Source organism: Macaca thibetana, chromosome 1 (genome assembly GCF_024542745.1).
Source record: "Macaca thibetana thibetana isolate TM-01 chromosome 1, ASM2454274v1, whole genome shotgun sequence".
Taxonomy (NCBI): domain Eukaryota; kingdom Metazoa; phylum Chordata; class Mammalia; order Primates; family Cercopithecidae; genus Macaca; species Macaca thibetana.
The window spans coordinates 100,383,314-100,404,857 of record NC_065578.1 but is presented as its reverse complement, the minus strand read 5'-3'; the positions used below and the strand labels follow the sequence as shown (position 1 = coordinate 100,404,857).

At 36.5% G+C, this 21,544-nt stretch overlaps 2 protein-coding genes across 2 annotated transcripts in view; one reads left to right on the top strand and one right to left on the bottom strand.

Moving 5' to 3' along the window:
* The window catches only part of DPH5 (diphthamide biosynthesis 5), an 84,801-nt gene extending 82,287 nt beyond the window's left edge, over nt 1–2,514 (top strand). The window contains exon 9 of the mRNA XM_050745414.1: nt 1,949–2,514. Within this exon, the coding sequence (XP_050601371.1) occupies nt 1,949–2,172 (224 nt within the window). The 3' untranslated portion in view covers nt 2,173–2,514. The remainder of the gene's footprint in view (nt 1–1,948) is intronic.
* An 8,562-nt stretch (nt 2,515–11,076) lies between these two features.
* The window catches only part of SLC30A7 (solute carrier family 30 member 7), an 85,143-nt gene continuing 74,675 nt past the window's right edge, over nt 11,077–21,544 (bottom strand). Inside the window, exon 11 of the mRNA XM_050745306.1 lies at nt 11,077–17,942. Within this exon, the coding sequence (XP_050601263.1) occupies nt 17,895–17,942 (48 nt within the window). The 3' untranslated portion in view covers nt 11,077–17,894. The remainder of the gene's footprint in view (nt 17,943–21,544) is intronic.

Sequence of the window (21,544 nt, the reverse complement as noted above, 5' to 3'; positions counted from 1 at the left end):
CATTTAGATGTGTATATGACTTAATATTGACTCATACCACTGTGGAAGCAAGAGTCAGTGTTTTCGTATTGTACTATTTCTTGTCATTTTTGTCCAACTTTAATCCCATAGGCTTCAAGTTGTACTGTAAGAAAAAAAAATTGGCATTCTTTTATAGTGTAATTAACACCGTTCCAGAACGTGAGGATTTTTCACAAATTAAACATCAGTCACATTTGATATAAATATATTAGAATATAAATATTTTTGTAAAATGTATCTATCATGTTATCCCTAATCAATGGTGAGATCTGTCCTGCAAAAATATACTTATCCTACTTTTATTTTCCCTCTTTTCATTCTTAACACTGAGACTAGGAATAGTTTTCTTCAGGGTAAATATGAGAAAATTTGTTATTATATTCCTAATATGTAGACACAGTGTGTGGTGTATAATAATAATGTTTATTGTCAGTAAATCTTTATGGGAGGTTCTCTTTTTTTTTTTTTTTTTTTGAGACAGGGTCTCACTTTGTCACCCAGGCTGGAGTGCAGAGGCGCGATCTCAGCTCACTGCAGCCTCCACCTCCTGGGCTCAAGTGATCCTCCCACCTTAGCTGGACTACAGGTGCATGCCACCATGCCTGGCTAATTTCTTTGTGTGTTTTTGGTAGAAACAGAGTTTCACCATATTGCCCAGGCTGTTCTCGAACTCCTCGGCTCAAGCGATCCTCCCACCTCGGCCTCCCAAAGCCTCCCAAAGTGTTGGGATTACAGGTGTGAACCACTGCGCCCGACCCACTGTGATCTTTTTTTTTCCTTGAGATGGAGTCTTGCTTTGTTGCCTAGGTTACAGTGCAGTGGTGCAATCATGGCTCACTGCAACCTCTGCCTCCCGGGCTCAAGCCATTCTCAGCCACTTGAGTAGCTGGGACTACAGGTGCATGCCACCACGCCCGGCTAATTTTTTTGTATTTTTGGTGGAGATGGGGTTTCACCACGTTGCCCAGCTGGTCTCGAACTCCTGAGCTCAAGTGATCCGCCCACCTCAGCCTCACAAAATGTTGGGATTACAGGTGCGAGTCACTGCGCCTGGTCAAGAGATTCTTGAGTGATTGTTGCTTATTTTATTCTCATTAGTAGGCCATGTTACAGTCGTGAAACAAATAGTCTGCAAGGCTGTTCTATATCCATAACTTGGTACAGAGGTTGCTTGCATTCCCGTTTGTCCTTGGATAAATCATTTGCCCCCTTTTGATCATTGTTCAATCAAGACCCCTTTCCCAATTAAACAATACAACCATTAAAGGGTCAGCTCTTTAGCAGTAGCACCAGAGTCAATAATACTAAAGCTCATTAAGGCTGGCTCTTTTGAACTTAAAGACATAAATCATGCCAAATGCTCATTATTTGTTAAGGAATCTATAATCTACTAGTCTCGTATCTACTATCTTAGCTCTCATTACCATGATTTAAAAGAGAGAGTATTACATTTTAAAAACAGAAAACTGAAGTTTATCACATTGGCAAGGGAGAAACTCAAATCTGTGAATTTATTTCATAATCTCATGGTTTCTTCAGTATAGCTAGGTCAATATGAACATAAGTAAGTTATTAAAAACATAAGTGTAATAAACATTGTTTACTCAGAACTTAAAAACAAATGCTGTGCAATTGTAGAGTATAAGTATAGCCTGTCAAGTCCTAAAAGCTTAATGTAAGCCTTTGGAATTCTGAAAAGGGTAAAATTTGAAAGTACTCTTTTATAATATTAGGTAATACAAATGATTTAGAAAATCCCTTGGATGAATTAATGGATAACTGGTCCATAAGTGGCAAAAGAGATTTAAGATATTTGGGGCTTCTTGAAATGTACTTGTGGTACTGATGTTTGTTTAACTGTTGGACAGGATGATGCATTTGCTGAATTGAATGGCAGTATCTTTTTTTTTTTTTTTTTTTTTAATAGCAATCACCGAGGAGACACTTTGTGTTGGCTTAGCCAGGGTTGGAGCAGACGACCAGAAAATTGCAGCAGGCACTTTACAGCAAATGTGTACTGTGGACTTGGGAGAACCATTGCATTCCTTGATCATCACAGGAGGCAGCATACATCCAATAGAGATGGAGATGCTAAATCTCTTTTCCATACCAGAAAATAGCTCAGAATCTCAAAGCGTAGATGGACTTTGAATGTAGATATTTACTATTGTCTAATTTAAATTTCAACCATATATGGATTGATATGGTTTGGCTGTATCCCCACCCAAGTCGCATCTTGAATTTTAATCCTCATAATCCCCAGGTGTTGTGGGAGGTAATTGAATCATGGGGGAGGGTTACCCCCATGCTATTCTCATGATAGTGACTTCTCATGAGATCTGATGGTTTTGTAAGCGTCTGGCATTTCCCCTACTGGCTCTCATTCTCACTCTTGCCACTCTGTGAAGAGGTGCCTTTCACCATGATTGTAAGTTTCCTGAGGCCTTCCCAGCCACGTGGAACTGTGAGTCAGTTAAACCTCTTTTACAATTACCCAGTCTCGGGTGTTTCTTTAGCAGTGTGAGAATGGACTAATACATGGATGCATGCACATTTGTGTAACAAACAGGTCTTTTGGCTTATCTAGCAAGTATAAAACAAGCGACCAAAAAGAAGTTGACTCAACAATGCTTGGTTTCCCGTGGCAGTGAGTTTTTTCCCTATGATATCATCAGTTGTTGCTGCTATTTTGGCAACTTTTCAGGATGTACACATATAGAGCAGACCAGGCTGGAAAGCTTGTGGATAGACATCCACTGACAGAATCATTTAAGAGCAGTTTTTATTTATGAAACCAATTTATACAAGGTGGTTGTTAACAGAATATAACTTAGAGGTAACTGGAATTTGAATCACTTGAATCTCAGTTTTAAAGGGTAGAAGTTATGAGTGCCAAGAAAAGCAAATAAGAGATTAGTAAACATTCACAAAATATGTTTATAATTTTCTTCTTTTTAAAAAAGTTAGCTGTCCTGACTGCATGAGTTGTCCTGACAGCAGCTGGTATTACTGTATATAAACAAAGGTAGAAAGATTACATTTCCATCCAGCAGTCTGACTTAAAGCTCAGCTGAGCACATGCCACAAAATGACATTCTTCTGAATTCACTGTCTTGGTTAGCTGACATCCTAATTATGTGGCTCATATTCTGCTGTATTTTGGAGGTTATGTAATTGTTTAATTATAAATGTTCAGCCAGTCTTGTACAGTTGCTGTTTGGTTTTAAATAGCATCTTTCACATCCAAGCAGACAAATGGAAAACTTGCTGACTACAAAAATAAAATTTGTAAAAATGTAAGTTTGAAGGCAACAATGGATTAGTCAAGATAATGCCATATCACTTAACTCAGTTAATACGCCATTGTATATGTGCGAGTAGTCACACATCTTACTAGTTTTAAATAACACTCCATTTATGACCACAGGTCATTCTATTTCATGACCAAAGAGTTTTATATTTTTTGTCAATTCTGAATAGAAATAGCTTTCTTAATATGCTAGTTCAGTTGGTTCAACTCTAAGTATTTCCGTGGCCTAACCAATTTTTCTGAGCCCTTAATAAATCCATTGGAAGTTGAACAAAGATTTCCCTACTCCCTGGGTTCATCAATTAGCTAAAGATTATTCGACTTATTTTACTTCGAGATAAAATATATTTATATATATATATGAAACATCTCTTTTTTTCTTTCTTTGTGAGACAGAGTCTCACTCTGTAGCCCAGGCTGGAGTGCAGTGGTGCAATCTTGGCTCACTGCAACCTCTGTCTCCCAGGTTCAAGCGATTATCCTGCCTCAGCCTCCCGAGTAGCTGGGATTACCGTCATGCGGCACCACGCCTGGCTTTTTTTTTTTTCTATTTTTAGTACAGATAGGGTTTCGCCATGTTGGCCAGGCTGGTCTTGAACTCCTGACCTCAAGTGATCCACCCGCCTCGGCCTTCCAAAGTGCTGGGATTACAGGCATGAGCCACCATGCCTGGTGTCATTTTCAATCTGTTAGACACAGAAGGGGAGAGAGCCAAGTACATTTAAATACCAGTTGTATATTATTTTGTTCTCATATGTTAAACTAAACATTTAAGAACTATAAAATGAAGAACTTCTGGTTTTAGTAATGGTGTTATAGCTTGTAATGTCCAAACCCTCCCAATTATAAACTGTGGACAAAATATAATAAACAATGGTCTAAAAACTCTAGGGAGTCACTGAAACCAGCTGTGAACTATATATGATTTTTCCCCTTAGGTCATTCCCAGACTGTGTGGTAAGGCATGGCTAGAACTCAAGAGAAAGTTGCGGTCTTACTGGCTTGAGGTGTTAGGATGGAATTAAGGGCTGCTAGAAGGACTGAAAATTAAAGCAGCAGATCCTAGAAATGAAGGTGTCAGAAATGGAGGAGGCTTCCTGTCTGCATATGATCTCTCCTTGAATCCTTAGCTAACTCTCGAACCGTGCAGGCCCCAGGAAGACTCCATGGACCTTGGTGAAAAGCCACAGTTGGAAGGCTCAAGAAGCTGAACAGAGATGGCTGTTTTCTTTTGCAACAGAAGACAGAGTTTCAAGTTTGAATTCTGACAAGTTAGAAGGGCTTGATAGAACTTTGAGCTTCCCAAAGCCCCAGAATGGCCATGTATTAATAAAGGCTGTGCACAAGACTAAAGATTTATGCTAAAACTAAGGATAAAACCTTTAACATAATGTAAAATCAAGGTGATTAGCCAATAATTTAAATGAGATCAAAGCTTAGCACTCTTCAGAGTATAATAAAATGAATCTGCATAACATATAAACAATGACCTGAATACAATAAAATGCTATAGGGTATCCAAAGTAATAAGGAAATACGGCTTATAGCTTATGGTTTTAAAAAAAGAGCAGACAATAGAAAAAAAAATCCTAACATAAACTAGGTGATAGTGGAATTAGCAGACAAGGTTATTTTTAAAGCAGTTTTTAGAACTATGTTCATGGAAGAAAAGGTAGTGTGATGCCGGGCGAGGTGGCTCAAGCCTGTAATCCCAGCACTTTGGGAGGCTGAGACGGGCGGATCACTAGGTCAGGAGATGAAGACCATCCTGGCTAACACGGTGAAACCCCGTCTCTACTAAAAAATACAAAAAAAAAAAAAAAAAAAAACTAAACTAGCCGGGCGAGGTGGCGGGCGCCTGTGGTCCCAGCTACTCGGGAGGCTGAGGCAGGAGAATGGCGTAAACCCAGGAGGCGGAGCTTGCAGTGAGCTGAGATCCGGCCACTGCACTCCAGCCTGGGCGACAGAGCCAGACTCAGTCTCAAAAAAAAGAAAAGGTAGTGTGGTTGTAATGAATGCATATAAGTGTATACTCTCACCCCAAAAGTGGAAACATAAAAAAAAAAAAATGGGTTTAACTGGAGAATACAGATGATACATGAAAGAAATTGTCCAATCTGAGGAAGAGAGAAGAAAAGATTAGAAGGAAAACAGCACAGAGCCTCAATGCCATTTGGGGAAATATCAAGCAATTTAACTTACGTAACTGGATTTCTAGAAGAATAGAAGGAAAATAGGGCAGAAGAAAATATAAGTAACTTACAGGCCAGAATTACCCCAAATTCTGTCAAAGCCAAAAAGCTGTCAACAGATCCAATAAACTGAGTGAACCCCAAATGAAATAAAGAAAATCATACCTAACATAACAGGTAAAACTGATGAAAACCAATGATAAAAGAAAAAAGCTACCACGGGTGTTAGTAGGGAACCTACCAAATTTTTATTTGAAATTAAACTTAACTAGGTTCCTTTGTTTGCTAAATCTGGCAATCCTGTTCTGTATGTAACTTAATCTCAATTTAATGAAATTGTAAAATGAACACTGCATTACTCAGCAGGGAAAGGATGAACAGTAGTGAAATCCCAGTGTTAGTTAAAATGGAAATACCTGAAGGCTGCATACATTTATTTATTTAATAGTGTTTAGCTCTTTAATACTATAAAGTTCTTTAAAATTATCATGTAGTGAAACCCCATTCCATAATCTAGATACAGAACAGTTTCATCACCCACAAGATCTCCCACTCTCCCTTTATATTCATCCCCTAGTTCATTCCTCCTTATTGTTAAGTAGTGTTCTCTCATATGGATAGACTACAGTTAGTTTGTTTATCCATTTTTATCCATTCACTATTTGAGAGATAAGTGGTTTGTTTCCACTTTCTAGCGATTATGTATAAAGTTGTTAAAACATTAACATAACAGGTTTTTGCCTGATATCTGGAGGGATTGCTGGATTACATGATTAAGTGTGCACCTAATTTTATAAGAAACTGCCAAAATGATTTCCAAAGTGCTTGTACATTTTGCATTCTCGCCAGCATTGTATTATCTTTGCCAGCACTTCATATTGGCAGTATTTTGAACTATCCCGATAGGTGTGTAGTGGTGTCTTTTTTTTTTTTTTTTTGAGACAGAGTTTTGCTGTTGTTGCCCAGGCAGGAGTGCAATGGCATGATCTCGGCTCACCACAACCTCTGCCTCCTGGGTTCAAGCTATTCTCATGCCTCAGCCTCCCAAGTAGCTGGGATTACAGGCACGTGCCACCACGCCCCGCTAATTTTATATTTTTAGTAGAGACGGGGTTTCTCCGTGTTGGTCAGTCCAGTCCCGAACTCCCGACCTCAGGTGATCTGCCTGCCTCGGCCTCCCAAATTGCTGGGATTATAGGCGTGAGCCACCGTGCCTGGCCGCAGTGGTGTCTTTGTTGTGGTTTTAATTTGTATTTCCCAATGCCTAATGATGTGGATCATCTTTTCATGTGCTTATTCACCATTCTTTTATCTTATTTGATGAAGCATCTCTTCATGTCTTTTGCCTACTTTTAAATTGGATGGTTTCCATATGGTTAAATTTTGAGTGTTTATTACATATTCTGGATAAAAGCTTTTGTAAGATATATGACTTGCAAATATTTTCTCCCCATCTGTAGCTTGTCCTTTCATTCCCTTAACCATTTTTGATAAAGCAAACATTTTAAATTTTGATTAAATCCAGTTTATGTTTTCTTATATGGATTATGCTTCTGTTGCCATGTCTAAGATCCCATCACCAAATTCAACAGACTCAATATTTGTATGAAGTGAGTTTTAGATCCACACTCATTTTTTTTTTTTTTTGGCATGTAGATGTTTAGTTACAACATCTTGATAAGAAGACTAGTCTTCCATTGAATTGTTTCTGCACCATTGTAAAAATCATTAAGCCATATTTATGTAGGTCTCTTTCTGAACTCTTGCTGTTCTGTTGATCTGTGTGTCTCTCCCTTCTGTGATACTATGCTGTCTTAATTACTTTAGCTTTATGGTAAATCTTAAAAACAGGTGGTGTGGTTCCTTTAACATTCTTTTTTCAAAGTAGTTTTGGCTATTCTAGTTCCTTTGCCTTTCCATATAAATGTTAGAATGAGCTTGTTGACATATACAAAAGAGCTTGTGAGATTTTGATTGGAATTGTTTGAGATGGTGTAGACATTTTGGGGTTTATTCTGTTTTGGGTTTGCCCAACTTCTTGACTCTATGTGTACGTCACCAAACTTGGGAAGTTTACAGCCATTATTTCTTCAGATCTTCCTTCAGCACTATATACTTTATCCTGTCTTTGAGAAATTCCGATAAATATAAATGTTAGACATTTCTTACTGTCCCACGGGTTCCTGAGCTCTGTTCATTGTTATTGCAGTCTGTTTTCTCTGTTGCCCAGAGCTGATAATTTTTATCCATCTATGAATTCACTGACTCTTTTCTCTGTCTTCTCCATTCTGCTGTTGAGTCCATTCTGTATGTTTTTAAAATTTTGGTTACTGTTCTAAAATTTCCATTTGGTTATTTTTGTATCTTCTGTTTTTTAAACATTTGTTGCAAGATTATTTGATTTCTTTGTCAAGTATTTTTCTGTAGGTGTCTGAGCATTTCATATAGCATTTTTGTATTGCTTGTTTGAGCATTTTAAATATCTGCTTTAAGGTCTTTGTTAGGTAATTCTAAGACTGATATCTCAGTTTTAGCATCTATTGATTTTCTGTAAGTTGAAATTTTTGCAGCACTTTGTCAAGTAATTTTGGATTATAGCTTGGCATTTTGAATATTACGTTGTGAGTTGCTGGGTCTTGTTCAGATTTAATGGAGAATATCAATCTTTTTGTTTTAGCAGGCAACCAACCTGTTAGGTTCAGGATACAATTATCAGATTGCTCTTTATGGGCTACAGTTCCAGTGTAAGTTCAGTTTTCAAAGACTGCAGTTCTCTTTGGATCTATTTCAAGTTTGTGGCCTGCAGTTTGGGACTTACGAAGTAGTCTGTTGGATAGTTTAGTTCTCAAGATTCTCAAGGCTAAGTAGAACCAGATCCAAGCATTAGTGATTTGAGGATGATCCTTGGCGTTTGTAAACAACTTTATGAGATTGCTTTCCTAGTTTCCTCCCACTCCATAATCTCTCCACTACTTCCTGGTTCCCTGGGCTCCCTTTCTTGGTTGGTCCTCTGGCCAGAAACTTGGGGATCTAGTTACTCTACTCTGTTGCTATTTCATACCTTCATGACTGGGCCTGCATTCTGACCCATGTGGAGGGGGTACAGAGAGAAAAAAAAGCAACAGGGTTGCTGTACCCTTTTAAAACCATAACTCGACCAAACAGAAATATTCCCCTCCCTCAAAGTTTTAGTTCCTGTGGGCTTCCATAACTGTTGGCCACCACCACAGGATTGCCTGGGGGAAGCTTTTGGAAGGCAGTGGGAAGTCTTCCCTCCAACTAATGTTAACAACAAATGTAGTAACTTTGCCTTCTTTTGAAGACTGTAGAAACCGACATGACCTATGTACAAATTATTGCTCATGGGGAAAGTAGTATGATGCACATACGGGACAATAAACCCTGTAAAGCTGAACATTATGATCTAACTTATTGTCTAGGGTGGAAGACAGCAACGGCTAATCAGATGGACCTTACTTTATTTGTAATTTTACAAGTCAAAATGACAAAAGTCCAAGCCAAATGGCCAAGCCAAGCCTTAATTGCTATGAAAGTGCTCCTGCTTATATGTGAATCTGAATATCTTGTTTACTTAAAAAATACCACATTTAAAAAATGCCATTTGGTGGCTACGTTCAGGAAATACTTTTTACGATGTCTTTGTATTATTTTGTTTTATTCTTTAGTTTCAGCAGTTGCTCTCTCACAAAGAGTATTATTCACTTTAACAATTCATACATAATCACTTTTCGAAGAGTTAAACTTTACATTAAAAAGCAAAAATCATCCATTTTCAATAAATTGCCTTGCCTACACTGTGCCAGACTATGCATTTCTTACTGTTAACATTAGCAGATAAATTTGAATTGTGAATTTAAATGTTGGTAGCATGTGCTAAGCCTGAATTTCATGGTAGATTTTTTTTTGCCTCAAAGTAGAACTGGATGACCTGATAATGTTTTAATGAACGAGAATCCAATTAAAATGCTGTTTCCTTTTTTTTTTTGGAAAGAATGGAAAAAAATAGTAAACTGCTATCATTCTGTCTACACCTATTGAACCTGTTTGCTCCTCCTTGTCTCTGCTGTTATTTTTGCTCTAGACTAATGAAAAGTTTGGTGCCATAATCAAGGGTTTGATTTAATAAGGAGGGGAAAGAAATGCATTTAAGTTTCAAAAGTTGTTCAGAAGAGTTTACACTTGATAAGCATTAGAGAGCCACTCAAGATTCCTGAGCTAGAGGACTGCAAGTGGAAACTGGGAAAGCAAGACCAGTGTAACAGAGGGTGGCTTCTGTGGTTAGGAAAACCAAAACTCTACATAAGATTGGCCGCTGCAGTACTGTGCCAAACAACTTCCTAACCCAGTGTATAAACAGAAGAGACTGCTCTGTAGGAGTGTTGACAGGCCACTGTAGAATTCGGCCAGAGGCTAATTCCAGAGAACACAGGATAGGTAGGGAGTCTCAATCTAGCAGGTATGCAGAGGGGCCAGCCCCAGGCATTCAGGAAGCCAGGACAGGGCAAATCTTTCAAAAGCGCCTGGACAAAAGTTGGATTCAACGAAAATTCCTTGTACTCTCTGCCAAAGCCAGAATTGTTTGGGTGGGGGCTGGAATGGAGGTGACTAGAGCTGGACAAGGAAAGTGATTCTGCTTGCAATCATCAGTGAAATCCTGGAATAGGGCAGTGGGAATGGAAAAGAATGTAAACGATTTCAAAGGAAGAAAGACATTTTATGATAAGGGATTCAGGAAATGGAGGTGATAAAGGCATTGCTCAGTTTTCTAAGAATTCTATGAAGAATTCCGACAAATTGGTAGTTGAGAATTGAATGGGAAAGATTTGTTTTCTTCAATTTTGAATGGGATATGCTGGTAGTTCCGCCATGAATGTGACAAGAAGCCACTGATGGCCTTGAAGCAACTTCTACAAGATAGGAGTGAAGCTATACTACTACGAGCTATGGAAATGGTTAGAAAGGAGGTAGAAGCAGCAAATGTAGACCACATACAAGGAATCTGACAGCAGACATGCTGAGGATAAAGCCTTGAAGTATGGCAGAGATTGATAGTAAAGAAGCTGCTTTGGTAAGAAGACATTTGAGAAGGAAGGTGACATGAGTGGTGCCTGAGATATTGTGGAAGAAGTTATTTTAAAAAGGAATTGCTTCTAATTAGAGAGAAAAATTTGGAAGGATAATGGAGGCTCACATCAGATGCTTTGGCTTTCATGTCATATAAGACTAAGTCATCCATAGAAACTGAGATGAGAGAACAATTTGGGAGTGATGGAAATATCTGGAAGTAAATACTTTGAGACATGTTTATGAGGTCAAATGCTGACTAAGAGCCACAATGAGGCTGTTCACAATGTAGAGAAACTTCCAACCTCCTACCATCTCTTCTCTCCTAATGAGTTCTGCCGTTTCTTGGCTCTGAGAATCCTTTTTTGCCTTTCATTCCTTAAGTCCTCTAGAATCTATTCCAATACCTGTAAGATTCACAGTGTTCATTTCAGTTCATCAAACTGATTGATAGACACAATTCAGGTAGAGATTTTTAAACAGAAATTTTATTGAAAGAATTTTGATACAGTTCATGATTCTTTTTAAATACATATGAAGTTTAACAAAATATATACATGAATGAGTTCAAGTAGAAAATGTGAAATATACATTATAGATTTGTTGTATTGCACTTGGGCAAATCATATTTGCTCACTTCAGCATATTCAAACCAAATCACAACATAGTCTTTTAAAGCTGACATTATAACTTAGCCTTGTACTCAAACATTTTAAGAAATGTTTTGATGCCATAGTCTTCACCAAAAGAATCAAACCCAAATTCTAACTTGGCCATATGTTTAACCACCACTGAAGGCAGGGAGGTAAAGTGTTGTAGGGGTGTTTAAAATATACTAAGAAGGGATTTGGCAATTTTCCATTCACAGTATTTCCAATATAAAAGACTCATTCTGTTTATCAAACTCACAAAGTTGGGGGGAATATCACTTGGGAAAAAATTTCACTGAATTGCTATTAAGGGAAGCAATGAAGTTACTTGACAAATTATTGACAGGATGTCTAGTTCAAAATAGAATTTTCATTGAGGCTAACTGTAGCACAATATGTGATACATAAACAAAATTCAAATATTAAAACTCAAAATAAAAAAATTTTCCCTGCTAGTATAAAGTAGAAGTTCTATAATGGAAATAACAATGAAAACAGATGAAAAATCAGTGAAGAAATAGAGGGAGGTGCTACTAAAATGTGTTTGAGGGGAAAAAGAGAAAGGTAAAAAATAATTATGGGAATATTTAAATCAGTAATTGAATACATGTAGTGTTGTCTTTAAAGTACCTTCAAGAAAGACCTCTTTCGTTTTGGATGACAATACATTAGGATAAATGAAATATGTGAATATGGCAATTTTCCATAAAAACAAAGGAGACTATGGAGACTGTCTGGTTCCTGACTTGGCCATACAAAATACAGAAAATTCAAGTGACCCAGGTTCCACAGTCCCAATTCTGTCAAATTTTGATCCAACAATTTGTAAAATGGGTAACATCTTTATACTTCCACTGTATATGAAAAAGAATGAGCAGCTCACAGGGCTACTTAAAAAAAATGGCCAAGGTGAATATATAGTCATTTATTTGTGCAAAAATGCCAAAGAAATGCTGAGATGTCTGCTGTAAAAAACAGTAAATTATTGGTTTTACCTATCCTTAACTCTTACTTTTGACACAACTATCTAAAATGTTCACTAGTTAACCATTTACTGAGCGTGTAAATCCATGAGGATAAAAGAGTGCATAAGAGAAAGATATTCTTTATTACAAGCTTTCCAACATCATGATCACAATTACAAATAATTTTCAAGGCTGTTGTAAGAAGTCAACATTAAATGTTAAGTTTAAGCATAGATTACTACTATTTATGCAACATAGTTCTTGGTTTTGAAAGGTGTGCATAAAATGTAATGTACTTATCCCTCTCCTGTAGTACAAAATTGCTTGTACTTTTGGGGAAGATAATTCTCTAATAAACTAAATTAAGGTCTCTCGGGTAGAAGTTCAGTTTCTCTCTTCATACGGCCATAGAGGGTACTATCTTTTGATTTAGTCCCTTAAGCAGCTTACTCTGCAATACCAACAAAACTCTATGTTTTAAATAGTCTTAAAAGTGCTTAAGGGAGTTCTGGTTCCTCTTTTTAGCCTGCACAGTTTAAGACCAATGGGAAAGGTAGGAAATAAGCATAAGGGCACTGGAAGAAGGAATGAGTCTGAATAATGTATAATGACTGTTCCCCCATACCAATTTTGTCATGGTGATTGTTCACTAATTTTACAGGAGAGTCTATTGAGATCTGCTACAACTTCTTGGATCTTTGAAGCACTGCTGAATGACATACACAAAGCAGAGCAGATGTCAGCACCTGATTAATCAGTGCTCTACTACTGGCTATATTCCCCAGGCAGGTCACTTAAATTATCTCCAAACAGCTTCCTCATCTGTAAAAAGGATACAAATCCCTTCCTCACAGAGAAGTTATGAGAATTAGAGGAGATTTGAAAATGCTCTGTCAATCATAAAATCATACAAAATTATTCCTTTGTAGAAATTTGAGGCTTAAATGTAATAACATGAAGGCCACACTAAGCGTCTGGCACATAAATACTTACTAACCTTGCCTTCTGTGTAATCTGCAGTTAGGAAATATAAACCAAAGACACCCTGGTCAGACTCACATCCATTTGGCTTTAAACAGAACTGTCCTTCTCTGCTCCTTTTCTCTTTTTTTTTTTTTGGATTCATAATCTTTCATTGTATCTGAGGCTGTCTTGAGCCTCTGGTTGAGATCTGGGTCACTAAGGCTTCTGGGGGATCATGTCTTCAACAAGCCTTCCAATGAATGTCCAAACAAAATATAATTTCCTTTTATTTATTTATTTTTTTTACCAAAGTTCTTATGAATTGGAAAATAATTTGTTTCAAAGATGGTGATGAAAGGAAAAAAAAAAATTTAACTTTCCAAAGGTAATGCTTTTATGAAGAGTTAGAATTTAGTATTTGGAATTCTGGTTAAGACTTCAACATTTTACCTTACTTAAAAGATTTGTTTTATGTAACATTTAATGCCCAGTTTTGCATGGCTCTAAAAATCTTTAACATGCAAAAGCTTTTCCAGTGACTGGAAGCCAACATGACAAGACTGAAATGGAATGACCTGTGAATTAGCCTGGTTTATAAAAAAATACCAGTTCAGAGAACATAAACAAAATAAAGAAACTAAGCAATCCTTACAATGGATTTAGCCTTGGGCAATTAACAGAAAAATTCACTCATAAAAGGATCCATTTTACAGATACCATTTTTTAAAATGTCAGGAACTGGCTTTATAAGAGTAAAAAAGTTAAAATTAATTACAACATCTTCCATAAAGAATATTATGGAAATAATTATATATGAAAAATGAGACAATAAAAGTCCATTTATAAAGTGCCTTAATGTACCAAAAAAAGGAGGTTAGATGTCCTTTATTTACAAATCATATTTAATCCCATTTACAGAAAGGCAAATATTACACTGGAGAGGCAGCATAATAGAGTATAAAGAACTCTATTCTGACTTTCAGTCAGAAGATCTGAATCTTTTTGGCTTTGCCACTAATTATCTCTGTGACTTTGAGCAAATGAGAGCTTTTCTGGGCTTCGGTTTTCTCATCTGTAAAATGAGAGGTAGAACTAGACTGCTTCTAAGGCCAGTCCTTGCTTAGATGTAAAATTCTATGTTAAGCAATGTAAATATGGTTCTTAAATTTTGGCATTACATAACAGGGTTCTACCATATTAATAATCTCTGTAAAAACTGATTATTCCATAGTAGGTAGGTAAAAACATCATAGAACTGTGATCAAACACATTTTGAGTTCATGATTTGGCTGCTGTACAAAGGTGCAAAAAAGTTATAGCATTTTGGTTACTGATATACATGTGTAGGTTTTCAGGAATGCTGACAAATTCCAAATATAAGGGAAATGACAGCACAAGAACACTGACCTACAAATAAACTAGATACTGTCCTTCACAAAGACGCATGGGGAGTTAGCAAACTGAGGAAGCTGTGGATATGTTAAGCCCTTCATCTTGAGGAATATAATCTGTGTTTAGAAAACCAAAGCTCGTGGCTGAGCACGGTGGCTCATGCCTGTAATCTCAGCACTTTGGGAGGCCGAGGCAGGAGGATGACCTGAGGTCACGAGTTTAAGACCAGCCTGGCCAACATGGTAAAACCCTGTCTCTGCTAAAAATACAAAAATTAGCCAGGCGTGGTGGTGGGTGCCTGTAATCCCAGTTACTCAGGGGGCTGAGACAGGAGAATCACTTGAACCCGGGAGGCGGAGGTTGCAGTGAGCTGAGATTGCGCCAATGCACTCCAGCCTGGGCAACAACAGTGAAATTCCATCTAAAACAAACAAACAAACAAAAAACCCCCAAAAACCAAAGCTAGTATAGCTATATTTCTGTTTGGGAAGGTTTACCAGGCAAGGTAAACTGTCCCTGAGCAATACAAATTTGTTGTCCAGAGAATATTTTGAATTTTAAAAATATTGGCAAAGTTATATTCAGATACGGGGTTTTTGTGTGTTTTTGTTTTTGTTTTTTTGGTAAGAGTTAGCCCAATATCAGGGACATTGTAAATTAATTTTATAATAATAATCAGGTAGTATTTCTCATTGGAATTATCAACTTTAGTAATACACATGTGCCAAGAACACTAATAAGACAAAATATTTCCTAAGAGTGACAAAAAAAGTTGCTTTTTCTCACTAATTTTTTACTGCTGCACACGTAGGTATACTGGCATTTAATTAAAGCATAAATGTTAATGCTGACTTGCTAACTGATATGAGCTGGCAATATCATGTAACAAATGCAAATTCACATCAGTCTAACACTATATAAACATACTCATGCATTTGTGTACTGATAGTACAAATAAAATGATTCATATTTTGACAAAAACTAAACTTAGAATGGAGAGCTCTGTGAAAGGCAGACTTGGGTATTCAAATATCTCCATATGTGAAATATCAGTAGTTATACATACTCAGTTTTTAAAGGCACACATCCAAAATCTCCCTTCATCTAGATCTGTCATTTTCTCTATCTAATATGCCAAAACCCACAAAATATCCCAGAGTTCTCTCAGACTTGGTGGTAGTTGCAAACTTCTAAATGACTACTTATATTTGTAGAAAAACCAGTACCATTATCAGGACACTTCCTTTTGAACTTTCCCTCTTAAAAGACCTCAACAGTTGTTTTAAGCACATACTACTGCAGTAAATCATAGCTTTCAAACCACCTGGCAGTAAGCAAACATGTTTAGAAAATACTACTTTGCCTGCAGAAAAGAGACTATTGATAGACTTCATGGCAATCTGCAGCAGTTTAGAAAAGAATGAAGAAAGTGGTCTAGTTCTCCTAACAGAGAGTAGTTTATAGATGTAGGTCAGAAATACGGGAAAAGACACTCTGAAACTTAGAATCAACAGGGATTTCTGCTTATTGATCTACATTCTTAATCATCATTTCCATCCTGCAGGGTTTTTTCTCCCACATTTACAATTTATTTAAAGTTAAAAGGGAATACGTATGGTAAAATGAAGTATGATGGGAAAATCAGATCATTATCTATTCATAAAACACAGAGAATACTTAAGGAGAGTGTTCAAGCACTTATCTCAAATTGCAATTTTATTTTTCAGATATATAAGAACCTAGAAAATCAACTTAGTACTTACTTCCTAGATGCCTGTGTTAGGAAAAGTTCTACATCACCACATTTCCTCTGTACCTTTAATAATTCAAACTCAATAAAATGCTGCTTTAGGATTCCTGAAAGCAATTGTATTTGTGCAAAGCCTAAACAGGAAAACAAAGTGGATGACTTGGCATTTGAAGAATGAAAAAGCCAAACGGCACTGTCACAATCATTTCTGCCTTCAGTCTCCAATGCCTTTTTCTTTAATTATAAAATCCATAGAAATGGCAAGGAAAGATATAGGGAAGTTTATCACAGATACAGTAGCTTTTACAGAAATTTGAAATTCAGCAGATGTTTTAAGTCAAAATTTTCTGTATAACAGATGAATTTGCAAAGTTTTGAAAACACAGTCCATGAAGTAATTTAAAATGTGATAATTAAATTTGTTTTAAAAAGCAAATTAAGAGCTTTTATTTTCTGATAAGATAAAACAATCAAAGAAAAATGTTCATATATCCAAACCTATGCTGGAAGTACACAAAAAGACAATTTGTATACATTACTGGCGATAGTCTTGCTTTGTATAGATTACAGAATATCCATTAAAAAAAAAAAAAAAAAAACATAGCCGGGCATGGTGGCTCACGCCTGTAATCGCAGCACTTTGGGAGGCTGAGGCAGGCAGATCGCGAGGTCAAGAGATTGAGACCATCCTGGCCAACACGGTGAAACCTCGTCTCTACTAAAAATACAAAAATTATCTGAGTGTGGTGGCACATGTCCATAGTCCCAGCTACTCAGGAGGCTGAGGCAGGAGAATAGCTTAAACCCGGGAGGTGGAGGTTACAGTGAGCTGAGACCACGCCACTGCACTCCAGCCTGGCGACAGAGCAAGACTCCATCTCAAAAAATAAAAAATAAAAATAAACCATACATGACTTTTGATGGTACATTTCTATGCTGGCAAATACATTTTCGGATACAAAGGCACTTTGAAAACCCAATATGGTTTGGTTCATAAGTTTGCAAGGTACAAACAATTTTACAAACATGATTATACTGAAGAACGTCAACAATTGTGACATTACTTATAGAACAGATTTCCAATTTCTTTCTTTTTTTTTTTTTTTAAAAAAGTAATACTGGTTTTGTGGGAATGAAAGCAGTGGTTTCCAGCAGCTTCAGTGAAGACGTTCCAGAAGACTGGAGGCCCACAATCTGAAATTCCTACTGGCTGGGATGAGAGGATGATGGTGTGGGCATTCAACATGAAAACAAACAAAAACCAAACACAAAAAAAGAAAGAAAAAGGACAAATCAACACCCTAAACCAAAAACCTCAGAAGTCAAAAAGATTTGGAGGAAAGAGCACAAAAGAAAAGACCAAAAGTCCAGGAGATATCCTCTTAAATCTGATCGCTTAGCTGTGAACTCCCCACAGAGCATAAACGGCTGACTCTACCCAGTCTACTTAGTGCTCGGGAGTTGTAGTGATAATTTCTCTCTTTTAAAAAGCTGGGTACAATGTTTTGGATCGTACAGTACCAGAAAAATTTGGTCCATAAAAGGTGCATAATTTCTTTCCATTCACTACATGGCTGCAAAGTCAATCTGTACATAGAGCTGCCTCACTCCAGCCTGAAAAGTAAAAAAAAAAAAAAAAAAAGTTAGAAAATCAAACAAACTAATAACACCCTACACATTTCAGGAAAGTAATTCTTTTCTTTTATAAATCTCGCTTTGAAAAAAAAAGAAATTATTATTTCAGAAACAAATATATTCATAAGCTACAAAAAAGAATCTCCATTTACCACTACAAAACAACAACTACAACAACAAAAGAGCCATGTTAACAGTCACACACCCTATCCAGATATCCAGGTGATACTTAGAAAAATGCAGTTCTCTTTCTACAATTACAGAGTAATTACAGAGTAATTACAGAGAATTGTAATTCCCTTTCTACAATGCTTGACTGGTTGGCTCCTAGCTGAAATTCCTACATCAACCCTGTCTAAATCCTCCTATGATAAATGATTAGTAAACAATCTAGCAAGTATAACTATCTATTGGAATTATTTTGCACTCCAAGTCCTCTCTTCTGTTTTGGATACGAACTTGCTACTCAAGGATACTGCTCTCTAAATTCTCCCCAATATCTTCTGTATTATCAATTTACTCCCTCTCAACTGGATCACTTCTATTAGCATACAAACACACTGTAGCTGTTTCTAGCTTTGAAAAAAACCTCATGAGAAATTATCTTTTGGGTACAATGTACACTATTCAGGTGACAGTTGCACTAAAAGCCCAAACTTCACTATTATGCATATATCCTAGTAACAAAACTGCACCTGTACCCCCTAAAGCTATTTAAAACAAAAACAAAAACAAAACAAAATCAAAAAACCCCTTTACTTAGCCCTACGTCTCCTTTTGGGCTCCCAATCTCCACTCTTCTTTACAGAAAAAGCCTCAAAAGAGTTATCCATATTTGCTGTCTAAAATCCTTTTTCTCACTTCTCTCTTGAACTCATTTCAACCAATCTTTTGCTTCCCAACACTTCCCCAAAACTGTTTGTCCAGGTCACGTCCACATTGCTCACATTAATACCAATTCTCAGGCCTCTTCCTACCTCACCTATCAGTGAGAATACAGATGGTCACTCCCGCCTACTAAACATATATATATGTATATTTTCCCTTTTGGCTTCCAGAGAATATTCACTGCCTGCCCTTTCACCTCACTTATCAGTCTTTCTCAGTCTCCTTTGCTAGTTCTTCCTTCTCTCTGAAAATTGAAATCCCCAAAGGCTAAAGAAAAAAAAAAAAGCTTGGTACAAGAGCTAGTAAATACCTCAGCACTCACTCCCAATACACTTACCACCTTGTGATGTATTATACAACTTATTCAAGGTGTTTATTGTTTATTGACCTCTCACTATAATATAATCTCTCCGAGATAAAGGATTTGGTCTTCTTTTTTACACTGCTGACTCCTAGAACCTCAAGTGGGAGCCAGCACACAGTAAGTGATCAATAAGTATTTGTTGAATTAACTGAAATTCCACTAATTTCCTTCTTTCAACCCAAAATGATCTATTTTTAATTAAAGGAACCCGTCAGTCACAATAAGCCCTTTTTTCTCAGTACCACAGAATAAAAGGTAAATTGGAATATTTAATAGGAAAAAACCAGAGTGGGGAAAAAATCTATTAGCATTACCTTTTCACAGTAATTTCTGGACTCCTCAAAGCACTGTTTTCTAGCTTGACTTTTTTCTAGAATTCAGGTAGGAGGGCACTGTACAATACTAAGTGCTTGAAAGGATTCAGGAACTACTCAAATGGATAAAAGGCTTGACAGGCTCTAGAAGCTTGCCAGCAAAAGAAACATATTTTAATTTTGCTGGTGCTTCTCCTTTTTTTTTCTTTTTCTTTTTTTTTAAATAAAAGGCCTTCCTGTGGAAAGGTAAAGTTGTTACTCAAATTTAAGAAAAATATATTTAATAGTATCTGCTCCTCAGTTAAGATGATGTGGCAGAAAAAAGACAGAATTTAGTATCTATATGTTCTTGAGTTACAAATTAAAATCAAACTTCATTTTTTCTCATTTTAAAAGCGTTGATAAACACCAACCCTACTAATCTCACACAATTGTTACGTATTCATCCAATATTTGACAGATATTCAATAAATCCTTGCTATATACCAGGCATTTATAAAAGGCTATTACAAATTATTATGATTGATTACAATTATATGATCTGACATTATCCAGATGACACCTGAAATGACTGTACTTAGAAACTCTTTAAAAATTCTTATATATCAAACCATAAGAGGAAACAAATATTGTTCAAATAAATTGTCTTAATTTATTTTATTTTTCAACAACATTGTTAGGTAAAGTAAAACGGGCAAAATAAGTTGGGCTCTTTTTATTGTCTCTGTCATTTTCCTTACTCCTAGCCCTAACACAGATAATATGGTAATAAAAAATGAAGTAGCCCAAGGCAGTCAAAAAGAAAGGAAAAACAAAGAGGCTAGATAAATTATCTTTGCATAATCATGAGTTAATTACTCAAGCTGATAACCTTCCCCTAAGGGCTTACAGCTTTCCATAAAAGCTCAGTCTAACAGGGGAAAAAAAAAAAAAAAAAAAGTCATTTTGCTTTATCCATCTGGCCTGATGAGGACAGCTTCAAGTTTTACAGATTCTCATTTTCCTCTTCCAGTTTCCTTCAAAGTAAAGAGAAAAGTGGAAGAATCCTATGGTAAGTCACCTACTCCCTGAATGCAAACTAAGTTTTCTATAGTTTGTTCACATCACAAAGACATGACAGACACTCCAACAGATGAAAACACTGCTCAGGTCCATCATAAATTCTACCCCTAGAATGGGACCAGGAGCCAGAGGCTGGCTGACAGGTCCTTAAAATGTGAAAACCACATAGTACTCATTGCATATCCTGAGAATAATGTACAAACTATACTCCAGTCAATATTTTTATAAATTGGAAAGGCACCTAGTTATTTTGAACACTTTTATGCTCTTAAGAAAATAAATGTTAACCTGGTGCCATAGGCTTAGAATATTTTCAATACATATTTATTGTTGTAGAAAGGATAACAAATCAGAAGTAAAAAATTTAGAGAAATAAACAGGAATATGACTACAGAAAATTATTTCGACTGAACATATATTCATCTTTATCCCTTTAAAATGAAGTCTTGACAAATTGCCTTACTCTTCCTTGTGAAACCTAAATCATTTCAGAGTTAGCAAAATAATGAGTAACTGTGACTAAATTACAAGTCAATAACAGTAACTTGAGTGTGGGTTTCTTTTTCTGTAAATTGTCTTTTGAGGCTCATTTAATATGTTAGGTACTGATCATAGTACTTGGCACATGATGAGCTCTCAATAAATGCTAGCTGCTGATGCTGTTATTATTTCCACCTCTGTTCATCAACCAGTGAACACTTAAATCATGTGGATTACTTAAAAACAATAAACTTAGGGATCTGTTGGCCTCACAACCTGTGGCTGTTCTCTCCAACTTCCAAAGAAGGTCAGATTCTGGTGGACTTCAAGTACAAATGATGAAGAAAGATAATGGGAAGATGGATAAGGAAAAACTGCAGAGCAGGCAACCAAAATCAATACTTAGGAAACATTAAAGCCCTTGACCAAAAGTTTAAAAGAAAAAAAAAAAAAGAAAAGGAAAAGTGGAAAAA